The 16,803-nt window shown below is 35.4% G+C and overlaps 1 protein-coding gene across 9 annotated transcripts in view; it reads left to right on the plus strand.

Moving 5' to 3' along the window:
* LOC135172874 (single-stranded DNA-binding protein 3) overlaps positions 1–16,667 on the plus strand; it is an 81,078-nt gene extending 64,411 nt beyond the window's left edge. Inside the window, exons 5-18 of one of the 9 annotated variants that reach the window (XM_064139337.1) lie at positions 43–152; positions 725–797; positions 879–940; positions 1,246–1,330; positions 1,445–1,486; positions 2,181–2,267; positions 4,057–4,164; positions 5,394–5,468; positions 5,576–5,624; positions 6,289–6,318; positions 7,428–7,636; positions 7,718–7,888; positions 8,293–8,493; positions 15,384–16,667. In XM_064139337.1, the coding sequence (XP_063995407.1) occupies positions 97–152; positions 725–797; positions 879–940; positions 1,246–1,330; positions 1,445–1,486; positions 2,181–2,267; positions 4,057–4,164; positions 5,394–5,468; positions 5,576–5,624; positions 6,289–6,318; positions 7,428–7,636; positions 7,718–7,888; positions 8,293–8,493; positions 15,384–15,488 (1,353 nt within the window). In that variant the 5' untranslated portion in view covers positions 43–96 and the 3' untranslated portion in view covers positions 15,489–16,667. Of the gene's footprint in view, positions 1–10; positions 153–724; positions 798–878; positions 941–1,245; positions 1,331–1,444; positions 1,487–2,180; positions 2,268–4,056; positions 4,165–5,393; positions 5,469–5,575; positions 5,625–6,288; positions 6,319–7,427; positions 7,637–7,717; positions 7,889–8,292; positions 8,494–9,221; positions 14,046–15,383 lie in introns of those variants that run through there. The other 8 variants (XM_064139336.1, XM_064139339.1, XM_064139342.1 and 5 more) reach the window with 8 other exon arrangements.
* Positions 16,668–16,803: the final 136 nt, after the last annotated feature.

Raw genomic sequence — 16,803 nt, forward strand, 5'->3', positions numbered from 1 at the left:
TTTGGTATTTGTAAATTTTATCGGAGTGCATTGAACGATTAGCGGACTTTTCGTGTGGCTGAGTTCAACGTTGGATAGATTGACAAGTTCACAACAATGTACGCCAAGGGGAAGGGGTCGGCAGTGCCCTCAGACAGTCAAGCCAGAGAAAAGTACGTATTTACATTATTTACAAGCAACAACTCCAAAATGAAAATCAATAATATATTTCTGAGAATTGTGCAGTCATTTCAGGCTGAAAATTCTTTCCTCTCATCATAATAAAAGATGGTAAAATGATGCAACTGTTCAAATTCGTGATTGTGATATTGCAGGGGAATTTGTTTTTATGCATTATGATATAATTGACATGTATCTCCATCACAATACGTTGAGCACGTGACAAAAGATTAGAATTGAGCACCCCTGTTCACGTTCCAGATAAAATCCAAGGAAGGCCCCTTTCTCCTCTCTTTCTCACACAAAATTGTTCACCTCCTTGTGAGGAATCAATTCATGCACAAATACATGTACGTTTTAGAGCCTTCTCCCTCGATTTTTTTTTTATTTTCACTAAAGACTGGGGAGAATTCCGTTAGAATTGACGAGCCGGGTCGTTGACACTCGGCCGATTAATGCACTCGAAGCAGAGCGGAAATCATTTTACTATTTTACTGGTAGTGTACTATGTCCATTGTTTCATTCGATTATTTACAGTTTTTTCTCGATTGTTTGATGATTTCAGATTGGCATTATACGTTTATGAGTATCTATTACACGTTGGAGCACAGAAAGCAGCACAAACCTTCCTGTCCGAGGTAATTCATGATATTTTTTAGCTGAACAGGAATGCACTTGTTGGTGATGTTTACAGGGTATAATTGATTTTTTTTTCGCAGATTCGATGGGAGAAAAATATTACATTGGGGGAACCCCCAGGATTTCTACATTCGTGGTGGTGGTGAGTTATTAAAAATTTAATATATTCATTCAGAGCGAAGTTTTTTGATCACATTATCGAAGGATACCACTGCACTTTATTTAACTGTGAAATCGCTATTGCGATGAAGCTGCAGTCGAATATTTTAGTAAATAATGTAAAGGTCTCACTAAGTCTCTTGAGAAGGAAACCGTAGCAAAAAAGTTATAGCTAAATGACGTCAACTACAAAAGTAAAAAAAGATCTCAATGAAAAAATAATAGAAATAATATTAAGAATAAGTCAACAAAATACAATAGTCTTAATTTAAAAATATTATTTTACAGTGTATTCTGGGACTTATACTGTGCTGCACCTGAGAGACGTGACTCGTGTGAGCACAGCAGTGAAGCGAAAGCATTTCACGATTATGTGAGTATGAGATCATGAAATTCGTTAATTCTTGACTTCAGATCATATTCTTAACATGAAACAACTGCCAGTTGCATGAGAAATATTACTAATTGGCTTGTATCAATTTTCTAGGGATTTGTAAACAGTGGTTATGGAGTGAATGGAATTACTCACGTAAGTATTCTGCTTTAATAGTTTATTCATAACTGAGGGTCAATTTAACTCGTCGACATTCTCCCCAATGCTTCAGTTTAAAATTGTTGGGCTTTACCTGAATTAATGGATTGCTGAATTATTTACCATTAGGAATAGAAACAAATGATCCTTAATCTGCATGACGATAGTCGCACGCTTTAACAATTATAATCATGAGTTCACGTATCTCCCTCTGTCCTTTCATTGGTAACATTTTCATGCCAGAAAGTATTGCAATGTTACTGGCCAATTTCATCACAGGAAATAATTGTATCGACAACTTGTTAATGGACATTTTATTGTAGAGTCGATTGACACTTTATTCTACTGTTCTTCAAATGAGTTTTTTCAAGATACTGGGAAGAACTTTCGACAAGTTTTGTTAAAAACTTTTTTATAGAAAATTATAGAAAAATTTTTATAACAAAACCTTGTAATCACAGATAGAGTAAAATGTTCTCTAGTATTCATTGGGTTTTTATGCAATTTTATCGCGTGTAGATTTCCAATTTCCTCGAATTTTTTATAACATCATGAATTCTCAGTACTAAAACTATAATAGTTCAGTTGTCGTGCAATGAACGATGATGAATTGTTCAGTGTTGACTAGTAGTAGACTCTCATCCATTTATTTTTGTGGGAGTGCGGTTGCTTAACTAAGAGATTATTACAGAATGCTGGACCTGCACCATCACCACTTGGGCAGATGCCACCCAACGATGGCATGCCTGGTGGCCCAATGCCCCCTGGATTCTTTCCAGTAAGTTAACCACATCCTATTTTTGAATCAAATAATTTAGTCTTACAATTTTTCGTTACAAATCCTCTATTGAAATTAACATCCCTCAAAATAAGTTTCATGTAATGAATGATGAACAATCAACATTTTCACCAATTATTCACATTATTATTGTCAATTCATCTCGCCGTACAATATCACTAATTGAAAATGATAAATCATCTCATATGATGCACGTTGTACATAAATGTGAATGTTGCGTCGAGATAATTACATCGAATTCATATTCGGAAGTGAAGAAGTCATGAACGTTTTTTCACAAGTGAAATTATTTTGTTCCCCCCACTAACATTTATGTCTCTCTATCCAATTTGTTATAGCTATTATTTTCGTATAAAATCACGACTAGAGTTACACTTGATTCAAATATTATTGGTAATTGAATTGAGTTATGGGGGTGGAATTACCTAGTGCTCTAGGAGGCAGGGATTGTTAATTAAATTCACTGAAAATATTGAACATTTTTTTTTAGGTTTATTCATATAATTTTGAAACAAGTGTAAATACCAGAGTCTTGTGTCCATGCTTGACAACACCATTTTTATGTACATGTTTATTTATTTTCCATTACTCCTGTGCTATGTATTTATTAACTCATATATGTGCGCTCGTCCAATCACTTTGACTGTTTTTCTATTTCTCTGCTCAGTTACAAATCAATGTAGAATACGTAAATTTTCATTATTGAATAATATCGAAGGTATATTATCTAGATATTAGAGCTAGATATACCACAATAGAACAGTAGAGCCAAACACCTGTCCAAATATACTGTTGGATCGTTTTTTGCATCCTCACTTGCATAATCATAACAAAAATATTCGTCTAGTGGAAATGGAAATACTTTTGAAGTTCAAAGTTTTATGGCAAGCTCTCGGCATTTGAATATTCAATTTTACCGTTTAAAAAGCCTACCTAGAGACTAGAAGAATTCCTGTGGATATTCATATGCGAAAGAAACATCTGATGACAGGATTTTGCATATGGTACTTGCTTGCTCAATTCTTTACTCATATCTCTACGTCCATGTTCAGCAAAATTATACAGTTTGAATTTATCACTGTGATAATTCTTATCAGCTGTGCTGACCCTACTCGTAGGGTACAATTTTCTGGGATTTGTTTTTATTGATATAGGATTCCTGCATAAATCTACAGAAAGAATTTAAATCGAAAATGGTGAATAGAGATTCACATAAAGATCCTATTTTATTGATATGCGGATCCATACGTATCTCCCATTATCGGTAATATACAATCCAAAACGCTTTGACCCAAAACTACATCTCCATTGTGAGAAAAACATGTTCTCAAAGAAATTTTGTTTTAACTTAATGAATTAAATTGTGATTTTTTTCGTTTAAGCAAGAGTTATTTGAGAACATGTTAATAAGCCCACGGAATTGATGAATACAATTTCCTAAAGAATGAGATGCACATTAAAAGAATAATTTGGTGTCTAATAGAATTGAAAATTATTCAAAAATGTAAACAAATATTCAGCACAAATTTTACTTCCGAGATACTGTCCAAAATCATCCCTCCTGATCTCCCTACCACGAACGTTCGTGATTATACAATTTTTATAAGTCCATTAGCAGATCTCGGTGAGAAAAATCTTAGAACAATTCTTCGATCCCTGATCGTACATTTCATTCATCTCCCCCTTTTTTTAAGCCTCTCTAGTAATTATAGTTGTTGCCTGGATCGCAGTGTTGCTACATGTCTGTCGTTTGCGTTGCTTGTTGCAGAACAACTCGACAATGCGACCATCTCCGCCCACACACCCCTCATCACAGCCATCTCCCCAGCACCCCCAGCCACCCCCGCCCTCACACTCGCAGATGATGCCCGCTCAGGTAAGCCTCATTCAACACACACACGTCACGTTCATTTATCGAAAAATTGTTTAACCTTATTCGTTCACCTTGTCATTTCATCCAATTGACCTTATCATTACGATTGCATTTATTGAATTAACTTTAGAGTCTGCTTACCTCCCGTTTTTTCTCTCAATATACCTGGTCGTTCTACGTGTTATTAATTTATACACAATCAGCATGATACTAATAGTGATACTTCAATTTTTCAATTAATCATTCTTAACTCAGGAGTGGAGCAGTGAAATGTGGAAGATCAGGCTAATTTTTACCTTTCATTTGATGATTAATTTCATAGATAATGACCCCATGGAAAGACAGTGTATCGGGACATTTTATTAGAACATCTAAAGGGGCTCCTGTTTTAAAAATAATACTCGTGTACAGGAACAATTTCCAATAGAATTTCAGCCCAATCATTAATTCATAGAGTTATAAATATCAATCAATTATAAATATTCGAGAAAAATGCAAAGACAGTTGTAGACCTGATTTTTTTTATCTCAGCTTCATTGGAAGTTGTGGGATTGCTCATAACAGCTTTTTTACTTAAGATAAAACTCACGATCAACCAACTAGTGACGATTGATCTCTCCTATTTCACATCTCCACTACCTAATGGTCATCTACATTCATCGAAAAAAATTATCGTTGTACCCACATGTTTTATGTTACTCTAAACCATTGTTTAGTATAAAACGAGAGAGTCAGGTAAGCTACATCAACCGGCTTTGTGCACTAACGGCTCATAAGTTTCCTCCAAATGGATACTTTCAAATGTTGCGAAAGTATCAGCAAGGTAAGACTGGAAGTTGATACGTTTCCAGTGATTCAAGAAAATCCTTGCATTTGTTATTAACAGATTATTGAGACTCTAGCATCTTGAACCCCTCGCCACTTCCCCGCCTGAGTTGCTCCTCACGTGGCCCTGCATCACTACCAGAGTTTACTGAATAATAACAAAATTCTGATGAGAGATTTCCATTGTAACGTATAATAGTAGAGTGTAGCCCTTCATGCTGGCCCAAAACGCGTGTAGTAATATCAAGAATAGAGTACATTTATCTTATATAACTTGAAAACGGGAGGATACAAAATTTTGACGGCTAACTAATAATATTGAATATCATGACAAGAGTTTTATATCACTTTCATTCAAAAGGAAGAGTTAATTATTTGGCAATGCAAAATAAATATTCTTGTTGCAGTTTATGGGACCCAGATATCCATCTGGACCTAGGCCTACCGTTCGTATGCCACAAATGGGAAATGATTTTAATGGGGTAAGTACCGTATGAAAAGTTGTTATAAAAAACCGAATAGAAAGTTAACAATCTAAATCGTAAATCTTCATGGCAACGTCTATATTTCTGTCATTCTTATGTTACAGCCACCGGGACAAACAATGATGCCAAATAGTATGGATCCTACGAGACAAGGTAAGAACTAAATCAATTGACCCCTGAATAATTATTCTGCTATACGTTTTCCAACTATTTTTATTAATTTGCGTATTGGCGTTTCACGGAACGAATGACATAGGCGCATGTTTACCAATAAATATAAAAATATTCAATATACAGCAAATTGAACGAAAGCGTTATCATTGACAACGGATTGGATTGCTGTGATGTGGAGTGGATTGTTTTTTTTTTATTTCAACGTTTATTTGATAATGCTTGGTCGAAAGCAGTGGTGCAAGTCAATCAATTGAAATACACCATTTTTCTTTGAAATTTCGTTGATGGCATCCAAGCGAAGTGTCTCTTTTCTTTCTCATGATGTGACCACTCAACTCCTGCTTTAGGTATTTTATCTTTTCCTTGAGAATATTTTAGCCTTTTTTTTAGATAGATTGTCTGAATCGAAAAGGGTAAAATAATCTGAAATAAGGATTACAATATCCTAAGCAGGAATGACACTTGTGTGAAGAAGAGCATTCACTCCTTATCATCGTGTATTTTTGGCGATTAATTTTCGTGGAAGGGAGCAATTGTTAGTAATGAAAAATAACTGTGCCACTGTTGAACAACTGGGCTCTGCCACCATCAACTTGATACCTTACCTACCTGCCGTACTAATGTGTGCTCTTGTATTCCTCAGGCGAAGCTGGAGAGTTTGTAGGGTGGCAAGGTAGGAAAGCAACCCCAACAACCGAATCACACTCACTTAGTCAAGCCTAACTTCTCGTTTTTTTGTTATCAACATTTTCTCATTTTAGTTATTCAAGCCCCCTCCCCTTATTTTCATTTTTCTACCTGTTTGTCATTTCTTTTTCCACACGGAGAGAAATTCCTGTTGAAGTTTCAAAATTAATTGTAATAACGGTGGAGTTAACTGGCGAATATCGATAATTGTAACAGGATTTTTTCTTCGCAGAAATACAGTCGCCCAAGCTTCTGGCAGACTAGACACAAATTCAAGTTCTGGTGTTTACAATTGAGCATTTCAGCATGACAAAATGAAGAAATAACGTCATTTGCTTAAATTTTGAATCCATTGAACAGCTAATTGTGGTTAATGAATTTTCATTGTGATTCGGAATAAGCTCATGTTAATACCGTCGATGTTTAATTCAAATCATCATTCCCTGAGGATTTTAAATCGTGTTTTGCACCATTAGTACGTCATGCATCAATGCACATGAAAAATTGATAAAGTGATTTCGCTGTCTTCACTTGAAAGACTAATTGATTGTCGTTGTCCCTCCCTACTGCCTAAAACACATGCAAAGTGAGCCAGACATTACGCTTTTATTTGTCTTTCAGAACTCCGCAAGCTTTCATGCCACAATCCTGCGTCCTAATAAGTTATTTTAGTATAGAAAATTTGTAAATTTGCATGCATACCCATACAGCTTAGTGTTTGCGAAGGCAAAGGATGTCCTGAATCCAAAAAATAGGGCAATTTTTGAAGGCTTCGTGATTTTTAAACACTTTATTCTTGGAAGTAGCAAAATCTTCTTGAGGCTGTTTATCTATCACATACAACTGCGATGGGAATCTCACAAAAATCGAATATCAGTTCAAATCAATATCATTATTTTTCTTTACAAGTGAAATGTCCTAATACAAAAATCATTCCTTCTTGCTAAAAAAACACTTGGATTGGGCCACGCTTTACCCAGTATCCGTACCAATGCCAATTAGTGACGTAGAATTAGCCTGAAATAAAATTTACAAAAAATGCTGTTATGGACGTACATAGATTGGAGAGGAACTCACTGAGTTATATTTCTGTAGGTCCTCCCGGTATGAATCCAATGAACCCAAGGATGAACCCTCCTCGAGGGCCAATGGGACCAATGGGCCCTGGGAATTATGGTCCAGGGATGAGAGGACCACCTCCAAACAGTAGTTTAGGTCCTGGTGGGCCTGGAGGCCCTGGAATGCCACCTATGAGCATGGCAGGTCCTGGTGGCAGACCTCAGTGGCAGCCCAACACATCGACTGTAAGTTTTACTCAAAAATTGCATTTCTTTTTTTTCGTAATAAATTACCGGGGAAATTAATTCTTATGGTTCTCTCAACAGCCTATGAATTATTCCTCATCATCTCCGGGTAATTATGGTGGTCCTCCAGGCTCTACAGGGCCACCAGGTCCAGGTACACCCATAATGCCAAGTCCACAAGACAGCAGTAATAGTGGTGGTGAAAATATGTACACCATGATGAAACCAGTACCTGGAGGCAATATGCCTGGAGTGAGTTGCCTTTAAATTCATCCAAATTTTTTTTCATTTGATCATTATTCAAGGGCATTTGCAAGCCTATCCAGTAACTTCCCGATCAATTATTATGTTTCTATTTGTTAGAAAATGAAAATAGATTTTAAAATGCTCATCTGCTATCAGAAAAAAGGGCACCTCCGAGAAAATGAAAATTTTCTCGTGAGAAGTAACAATTTCGGGGCGAGAAAATTTTGTCGAGGTGAATATTCATGTTTTCATCAAAATGATTTTTTTTTCTCAATGTTAAAGTCCGCGTGTAAACTACAGAAACATGAGAGCCTTAGGAAATCAAAAAACATGTCTGCATTATCTTCTTTGTTTATCTATAGAGAAATACATTGTTCGCGTATTAATCACACCCCTTGTCGTTGTTTCAGGACTTCCCAATGAGTGGAGGACCTGAGGGCGGTCCGATGGGCCCTATGGGGCCGAACACAATGGGTCCAGTATTAAACGGCGATGGTTTAGACGGAATGAAGAATAGTCCAGCGAATGGCGGTCCTGGCACACCCCGCGAAGACAGCGGCAGTGGCATGGGAGATTATAATTTAGGTGGTTTCGGTGGTCCTGGTGAAAATGTGAGTATTAACAGCTTCTTTTAATCCTCCAGTGACTTCTCTTTAGTCGATTTAAAACATTAAAAATAATTTTTTGCAATCACAATCCACGTCTTACGTATCGCGTTGCTATTAATATGTTCATGTGATAACTGCTTAATACGCATGCACATTATTAAATGGGCTAAAATAGTAACACAGCTTCTGTTAGGATATTTTTTATTTTTATGGGGTGATTCAGTCGGTCAAGACGATAAGAATTTTTCCGATCGGTCGAATTATTGTACGCTTTGCTGGTGTTTAATTTGATTAATAGCTCTAGAATTGATCTAGTATTTATTTAGAGAAAGCGATATTTGTGCTGTGACAACAGTTTCTGACTGGTTTTCGCATGAATTCGAGGAAATCGTGAAATACTCGTGCTTTCAGTTGAGGATGTCTAAGTGGTCCAGGCAATTTTTTGTCTTGCAAATTCCTTCCACAATTTATTCAACAATTGCCATGTAGCAATTAGAGATTTGTATTTTTAAGGCTTGAAAATGACTACAGAGTGTGAGTTCAATTCAGAATTCGTTTTAGCTGGATAGTCTTTCTCATAATGCTAGATCAATGGAATAAACATAATCCCAATGGAATAACTTTAACTTAATTGATGCAGTTGTTAATTTTTCATTGATTAATTTTCTCGGGCTGATGAAAGATACCTCGAAATTTAACCGCATACGTGCACGTTCTTGTATTCTCGACAGTTTTTTTAAATCTCGATATCACCTTGGACCCAGCTACGAGCTCAAAAGACACCCTGTACAACTACCCGGGTAACAGACAGATGGAAGGATCTCGATGCGTTAAAAACTAGAATAAACTTAAGCAAGTTTACGATAATGTCAATATTGCCGAGACAATTATTTAAACGATCGATTGATATTAGATTCACCCTATCAGTGTTGTTATTACGATGATACCATGAATTATGTGGGAATACCAAGTCACATGACATTCGTCAATTCTGCTGTCAATTGTCCCACTATTTTTTAAATAGCTCTTTTTATAGATTATTAAGTAAGATCTGAAACTACTGATACTTATTGCCACTACTGCCATACAGACTATGTATATGCTTCGCTGGTACTCTCAAGGTTACATTATTTTCAAGTTTTTTTTAAGTTTGAATTTAGGCTTTCTGATATTTCTAGTTAGAGATAGTATTATCTCAGACTATTTATATTTATTTTCTTTGGGGGGAGAGAAATTTTCAGTTGCTGATAATGTCATGAGGTCACCAAAGCTTTTTTTTTTACTAACAACCACTTTTTTACTGGTGCGGACTATTAAGAGCTGATGAGGGAATGAATTTTACTTAAGATTGTTTCTACGAAACTTTTGTTTTAAAGTTTTTTGACATTTTTATCGACAATGACTTATCTCTCAGGTTACTTAATGTCATCGCCAGAAAAACATAATCACAACTTTCCAGAAGTAAAGATCATTGAAAGGGAATTCGAATTATTTCAAGTAGTACCGAGAATATAATTTCAAAGCTTACGCAACAATTCACGTTTTTAAATTTCTATTCATTGAATCTTTTGAAAAATGCTGTCTTTGAACGGAAATTAACACTTTCTCCCACAATTCTCAACCAATTGCGATTTGTTGATGATGAGAGGGGATTAAATTAAAATTAATTTTATAAGATCTTAACGTTGTTCACAAACAAATATAACTCGCATCCATTTTGGTCAAGTCGGGTGGAATTTCAGAGAATTCAAATCATTTCAACTTGTACGTAAATTTTCATCTGGTAATGAATAATTATTAGAAAGTTGAGTCAAAGTTTCTGAATCAATTTGTAATTCTTCATCGGGATGCCTGAATGTCGAGAAATGAATTCAGTTAAAATCAGATCCGGGAGAACTCCATGACATTATCAGCAAACGGTGCCTGATATACTGTAGGCTGTTTACTCAATATTTGCTCTGTGATTTGGGCTTAATTGCTTAATTAATATTTTTTTACTAATCATACTTCTGGGAGTTCCTAAGTTAACGATAGATGCATTGTTCCCCACTTCATAAATAATTATCGTTAGCAAGAAAAGTGTGCTGATAATCCTTTCATTCATTTGACACTGATCATGATTTGCAAGCACAATTGAACCTGTGACGAGTTATTTTTTATCTCACCCCAAGAAATTGATTTCCATCACCAGATTTTCTCACATATAATACCACAAGTGGTTCAAAATTATCGAATATTTCCCGATAGATTCGTTGCAAACAAATGAAGGAGTCAAGTTTTTCAGGCTAAAAAATCACGAGTGCGAAGCACGAGTGATTTTTCCTGAAAAACTTGACGACTTCATTTGTATGCAGGGAACCTAGAGGGAAATATTCTATAATTTTGAAACTCGAGTGGTATTCAGGGGATTATTTTTCCTATCCAAATTTCGGCCAAGAGAATTGTGCCATGACATGAAAAGAGGTTTATTTGGTTAAGTGTCGTTTGTTTACCAAAATATTCAAAAAATTATCGCATGTAATACCACAAGAGCTCCGAAATTATCGGATATTTCCCGATAGGTTCGTTGCAAACAAATGAACGTGTCAAGTTTTCCAGTTTAAAAATCACGAGCGCGAAGCGCGAGTGATTTTTCTGGAAAACTTGACGAGCTTATTTGTTTGCAGGGAACCTTGAGGGAAATATCAGATAATTTCGAAGTTCGAGTGGTATTCGGGGGATTATTTTTTGCATCCAAATCTTGGCCGATAGAATTGCACCATGAGACATAATTTTCAACGAATTGCCATTTAATCTGTCAGATACAATTGAGGGTTACTTCAACATTTGTTTTTTTTTATATATATCAACATGCAAAATTTCCAGTGTAATTTTCAAGAATATCCGCTGAAATACCGTGTTGACTATACAAAATAACGTCGAATGGTGCAATCCTATTGGCCAAGATTTGGATGGGAAAAATAATCGCTGATATTCGAGGTAGGCTATACAAAATATCAACAAATGGTGCAATTCTATTGGCTGAAATTTGGGTGGGAAAAATAATCTTCCAATATTAAGTAGATTCATTCATGAAAACTCTCTGGTTTCCGAATCCTCAAAAGATTAAAGGATGACGTGAAAGTTCCAATCTCCCAATCTGAATCTCCCAATCTGATTGAAGGATTTCACTCTCCCAAGTTGAAATTCTGAAAAATTAAAGTAACTATTCCCAAAAATTTGATTCCTGAAGATTCAATAAAATTTGATTTGAGGATTTTTTCACAATATTATTTCTGGGAGGAAAACTAAATAACTTATCGCCGGTTCAAGCCCATAATTTTTCATTAGCACCCAAAAATAAGATGAAAATGAGCTACTCATTAAATTCTAGTCCTCTTATGCATCAACTTCGCAAACAAATTCATCGAATGGGTGAACAAACCATCGAACAACCCCTTTATCATCATTTAACCCGTTGCTCACTAATCAGCATTCACTTCTCACTATATTTACGAACAAATCGCTATAGGATTTTATTTTCTTGCCGCTTGATTGCTCAATTTTTACGAAAATGCCTGATATTTTTGTAATTTGTAAATAAGAATTTACGACAGTACAATTAACAAACTCTCAATTCGTAATTATAGAAATTTCGTGCTGTGCATTCAGTCGAGAGAATATTTGCATAATAATCATCTATATTTTTTTGCATTTTTTATTACTCCTCTTCTGTTCTTTTTTTATCGAAGGGAATAAGCTCAACTGCATTGTACATAGATCATGTATTTTTCTGCTCCAATAATCAGCATGTGTGATGCTTATATCAGTGTATTTTATTTTCATACTTTTCGTTTATCACTGCAGTAGCGAAGCCGTAACGCATCTTAAGACGATTTAGCTTTCAGCTTCGGTTCCACGAAAAATCGTCGAATCTAAGGGAAACGATGAAGTTTTCGTTAAACTCATTGCAGATATCAATTCGCTTTCCAAAAAAAGGCACAACAAAAATTTTATCTGCCTTAGATTCAGAAATTCATAAAAAACTCAATGAATTATCAAAATCAAGTTGAATCGTTTCACCTTCGCTACTGAATATTAATTAATTAACAAACCAGTGCAGCATGGTTAACCCAGTGATATATTTGTTTGAGATACTAACGAAGATGAGAGTAGAAGTGGCCAGATTGATACTTAATACATCGACAAGTCATCTAAATGTACATAAATATGAAGAAAGGGTGCATGTTTAAAAATTTTCGTTAAAAAACCTGGTCAAAGGACTTCAGAATATCAAAAAGTACAAAGAAATCTTCAACATCCCACGAAAGTAAGGCACAAAATAGAAGAAGACAAAAATTTAATCGCATTTACACGCAACATCAGAAACAGCCCCTCGGAAAAACTTCATAGCAGTTCCCCCTCTCACAGAAACACAAATGTTATTTTATTTTTTACATGTCACCGTATATCTTCAAATTTTTACGACGCAGATTTTACGTACATGGTTATAAAACCGAGGTAACTGGAGAGTTTTATCGATAAAAGTTCATTCATCCAGGTTTTTTGAGAATTTTTTAGACGTGCTCCCGTACAAAAAAAAATCAAATTTTTGCTCACATTTTTCAATCTAACATAGCAATCACTCTTTTCCTATACTCAGCGGTACTGCAACAGCGTTCAATTGATTAATGTCAATAACTGCAAGATATTGAACATGAAAAAAAATAACGAAAAAGATATTAATATTTTTGTATGCATTTAAAACACCTAGGCAGTGTGAGTACTGACCCCTAAAGTGAATGAGTGGAATTGGCAGAGAATTATTTCATATTTTTTTTTACAATTCAATGACAAGAATTAATTTCAAAAATCATGGGAATAATATTCATTAAAGATACTATGGAAATCCATCCGTCCGCAGGTGGTTATAGGTCAGTACTAGACTATGCTGTGCTGCTATTAGTTGATTAACTCATCGTTAATTAAACTATTTAAACTACGTAATTATAATTCATGTAAAAATACTCAATGAGGGAGTACGAAATTTTGGGTCGACAAATAATCATTTTGTTCAATTTTTTTTCGTCATTACAATTTAATTTCATCATGTGGTTTTTGAGAGACTGAATCCGTGTACATACTTATTTTAACGATAATTATTTGCTCGATAAATGTCGATTCAAAAATTCGTTCCACATTTATTCGTAATGAGGGTCATTCTGAGACTTAATATACTCGACGTCGAAGGTACGCTTACGTTTTAAGATACGGTTGCCACATTTTTATATGAATTGAATTCTAAGAGCATTTGAACGCGATTTTTAATTTATTTTGTTTTCATGAAATTATTTTCTTAATCTTTCTTTTTGTTACTCAAAATGACATGTGAATGCTCCTTCGGGAGATTTTCCCTGAAGTCTTGAAGTGTAAACGCTTGGTACTGTTTTTATTTCAAGAGCAACGCAAGATTGAATTCAACTATTGAAGGATGAGACTATTTTTTATTGATAGAAATATATGCCTGAGCCAAGGGAGATCGAGACAATAAATGTAATCATGTTAAACTGACATAATTGCGTTTTTTTTTACTATTTTTCATTTAAATCTGTTAATTGAACCCGCAGGGTGCTGGCTACCGGATATGTATAAATATCTCGTAGTTAATTTCCGGGTCTTTGGGTTAGTCTTAAGGACGTGTGTTTCGAGAATTTTCTTGTGAAGTGATTTGTTGAAAATTGTCATCTTTTATTGATATCTAATGCTTGAGACACACGTTCTGTATCATACGACGTCGAATATAATTTTAAATGAATGAAAAATCAGTGGAGTGGTATTTCAAGATTGAATTTTAATGGTAAAAAATGCGAATTAATTGATTTTTTCGAAATAAAATAATGATGAATAAATAAATCTGGTGGCTGTATATAGTACTAGGCTGTACTGACCTGTAGCACATGGATGCGTGAGCCGGATTGCGATTGTGGATTGCCAATTTATCATAAATTAAACACATCAAATTAGAAACGATAATCTTCAAATGTTAAAAATTAGACCAAAGATGAAATCACAGTTCAAATTTTTTTTGCTTTTTCTTTTTTATTATTTTTTTTTTTTCAATCGATGGAGGTGTGCGTGCGTGGGGGGCAGGCTGCCATTTTGAGCAGTAATTACCGTTTATTTATTAATTTTTTTTTTGTATTTTTATTCATTCATTTGTGTTACATTTAACGTCCATGTGTTGTGGGTCAGAGCACCCTGATGAACAAGCATTTTTTTTCTCACCAAAATCCTAGACTATCCTCTCAATCGCTAAAATCCTCTTGTTGATTATTATATTTTTTTACTTCTCTCTCGGAGCCCAAACCCGACGCACCATCACCGCACCTAGCACGCACCTATGGGGTGTGTGGTACACGTTTATTGAAGCAACATGTTGGGAGGAGGACAAGAGGATCATATTGAGACGACATGTTTTCGCCCAAGATCCCTTGAATTACTTATTGCCAAGAAAAAAATGCCCCGTAGAATATCTCATTCGAACAAACGTATTCCAGAAAGTGATTAATTGTAGCTTCCCTCTAAAAGATTATTTTCAATTTCGAGGGTATCTTTTTCAATAGTTTAACAAAATATGATTTACAATATTTTTGCTTCACTCAAGTAATTCAAATATCAATTATTATCACATTGGTCAGTCCCCGGGATCATCCTCCCCAATAATAACGAACAATTGATAGAAAAAAGTAAAGTAGCTTTAAAAAAATAATGAAAATGATTCCTCTTGTCCTCTCGCCTTTGTAAATTACCAAAGAGTGTGGTCATCATTTCCTGGAAATATTTGTTTCCTGGGTGTTTTTGTGTTCGCTGTTGGATTTTGAGGTGTAACCGGCCTACTATTGGTTGGTTCGCAGGATCAGAACGAGTCAGCAGCCATTCTCAAGATCAAGGAGAGTATGCAGGAGGAGGCCAAGAGGTTTGAAAAGGATTCAGACCCACCAGATTATTTCATGCAATAATTATCTCCAACTGATTGGACTCAAAGAACCGAAAGAAAATAATTATTTCTCCGAAATCGCATAACATTTCGAAATCATTAGGAGCTTGGAATTTTCCCTTTCCATTGATAAATCTTCCCATCATCTGTCATTGTCACTTTTACGAAACTCGCACAAGCGCGTTCAGTATCGAGAAAAAAAATCGCGTTTCGCAATTCTGGGAACAATAGGACGATTTTTATTCTATTTGTCTCGTTCAGGAACCAGGGACAGTATCGATATCCAATTGTCGCGATAATAACATGACAGATTTCTCGGTTCGTCAGAGAGGTGAAAAAGCCTTTAATCAGGAAGAAAAGATAATTAAAACCAAAAACCATTGTTTAACGGTTTTATAATGTGACTAAGACGTTCGGTAATCACGTCGCATGCTGAAATGCCAATATTTCCAGCAGCTAGTGTCTCCAGCGTTCTCCGGATACCACGAGGGGTTTCCAACAGGCAAAAAGTATATAATTTAAATAAAAATTAGGCCAGTCGTGTCGTATCGTCGTTGACTCGATTATTCGTCGATGAATGATAAAAGAATGAATAGAGTAATAATTAAAAATCATTGTCAACCGACGAGAGACGAAGGAGATGAGGAGTAATTAAGCACAATATTAGCGTTCGAATCATTGAATGTGGCATTGCGTTTCGGGCGGATTGAAAATTTTTTAAAAATGGTCGTAAAAAGCCGAAACTTTTATTGGAGTGAAAATTATAATTAATAGAATGATGAATGACCTGGCCGGTTTTTGATCGATAACAGAGCATGCTCTCGATCCACTTCCGGCTGTGAATTGATACACCCCAATGGGTCATTCCGTCCACTCGGTCAACCGCTGCATCCGGACCTCACCCAATCGCGCGAGTTCAATAATTTTTGTCACTTCGGCTTTGAGGGAATGCATTATGAACGCTGCGCGTCCACGAATGTTTGGCTAGAGACGTAGTGTAAATATTTACACTATTTTACATAAATACGATGGATTCCTATTGAAGATTAATGATTGCGCGCGGAAGACAATTTCAACACATTCTCTGGATTCACGCATAATTATCGGACATAATTGTAGGTATTCTGTATGATTATAGAAAACAGTAGCTTAAAATTATTATTATAATGATAATTAAATGAAATAAATGTCATCTATCCTACCAAATTGATCAAGATTTTTCTGTGCTACATTTTCGCATCCTTTTTTGCTGTTTGTCGATCTATGGATTGTCAAAAAATTCATTCCATCCTGATGCGGGGAAAGCCAGAAAATGGCGTATTGCATCGTCTCCATCA

The sequence above is a fragment of the Diachasmimorpha longicaudata genome, chromosome 2, assembly GCF_034640455.1.
Source record: "Diachasmimorpha longicaudata isolate KC_UGA_2023 chromosome 2, iyDiaLong2, whole genome shotgun sequence".
In the NCBI taxonomy this organism is placed as follows: domain Eukaryota; kingdom Metazoa; phylum Arthropoda; class Insecta; order Hymenoptera; family Braconidae; genus Diachasmimorpha; species Diachasmimorpha longicaudata.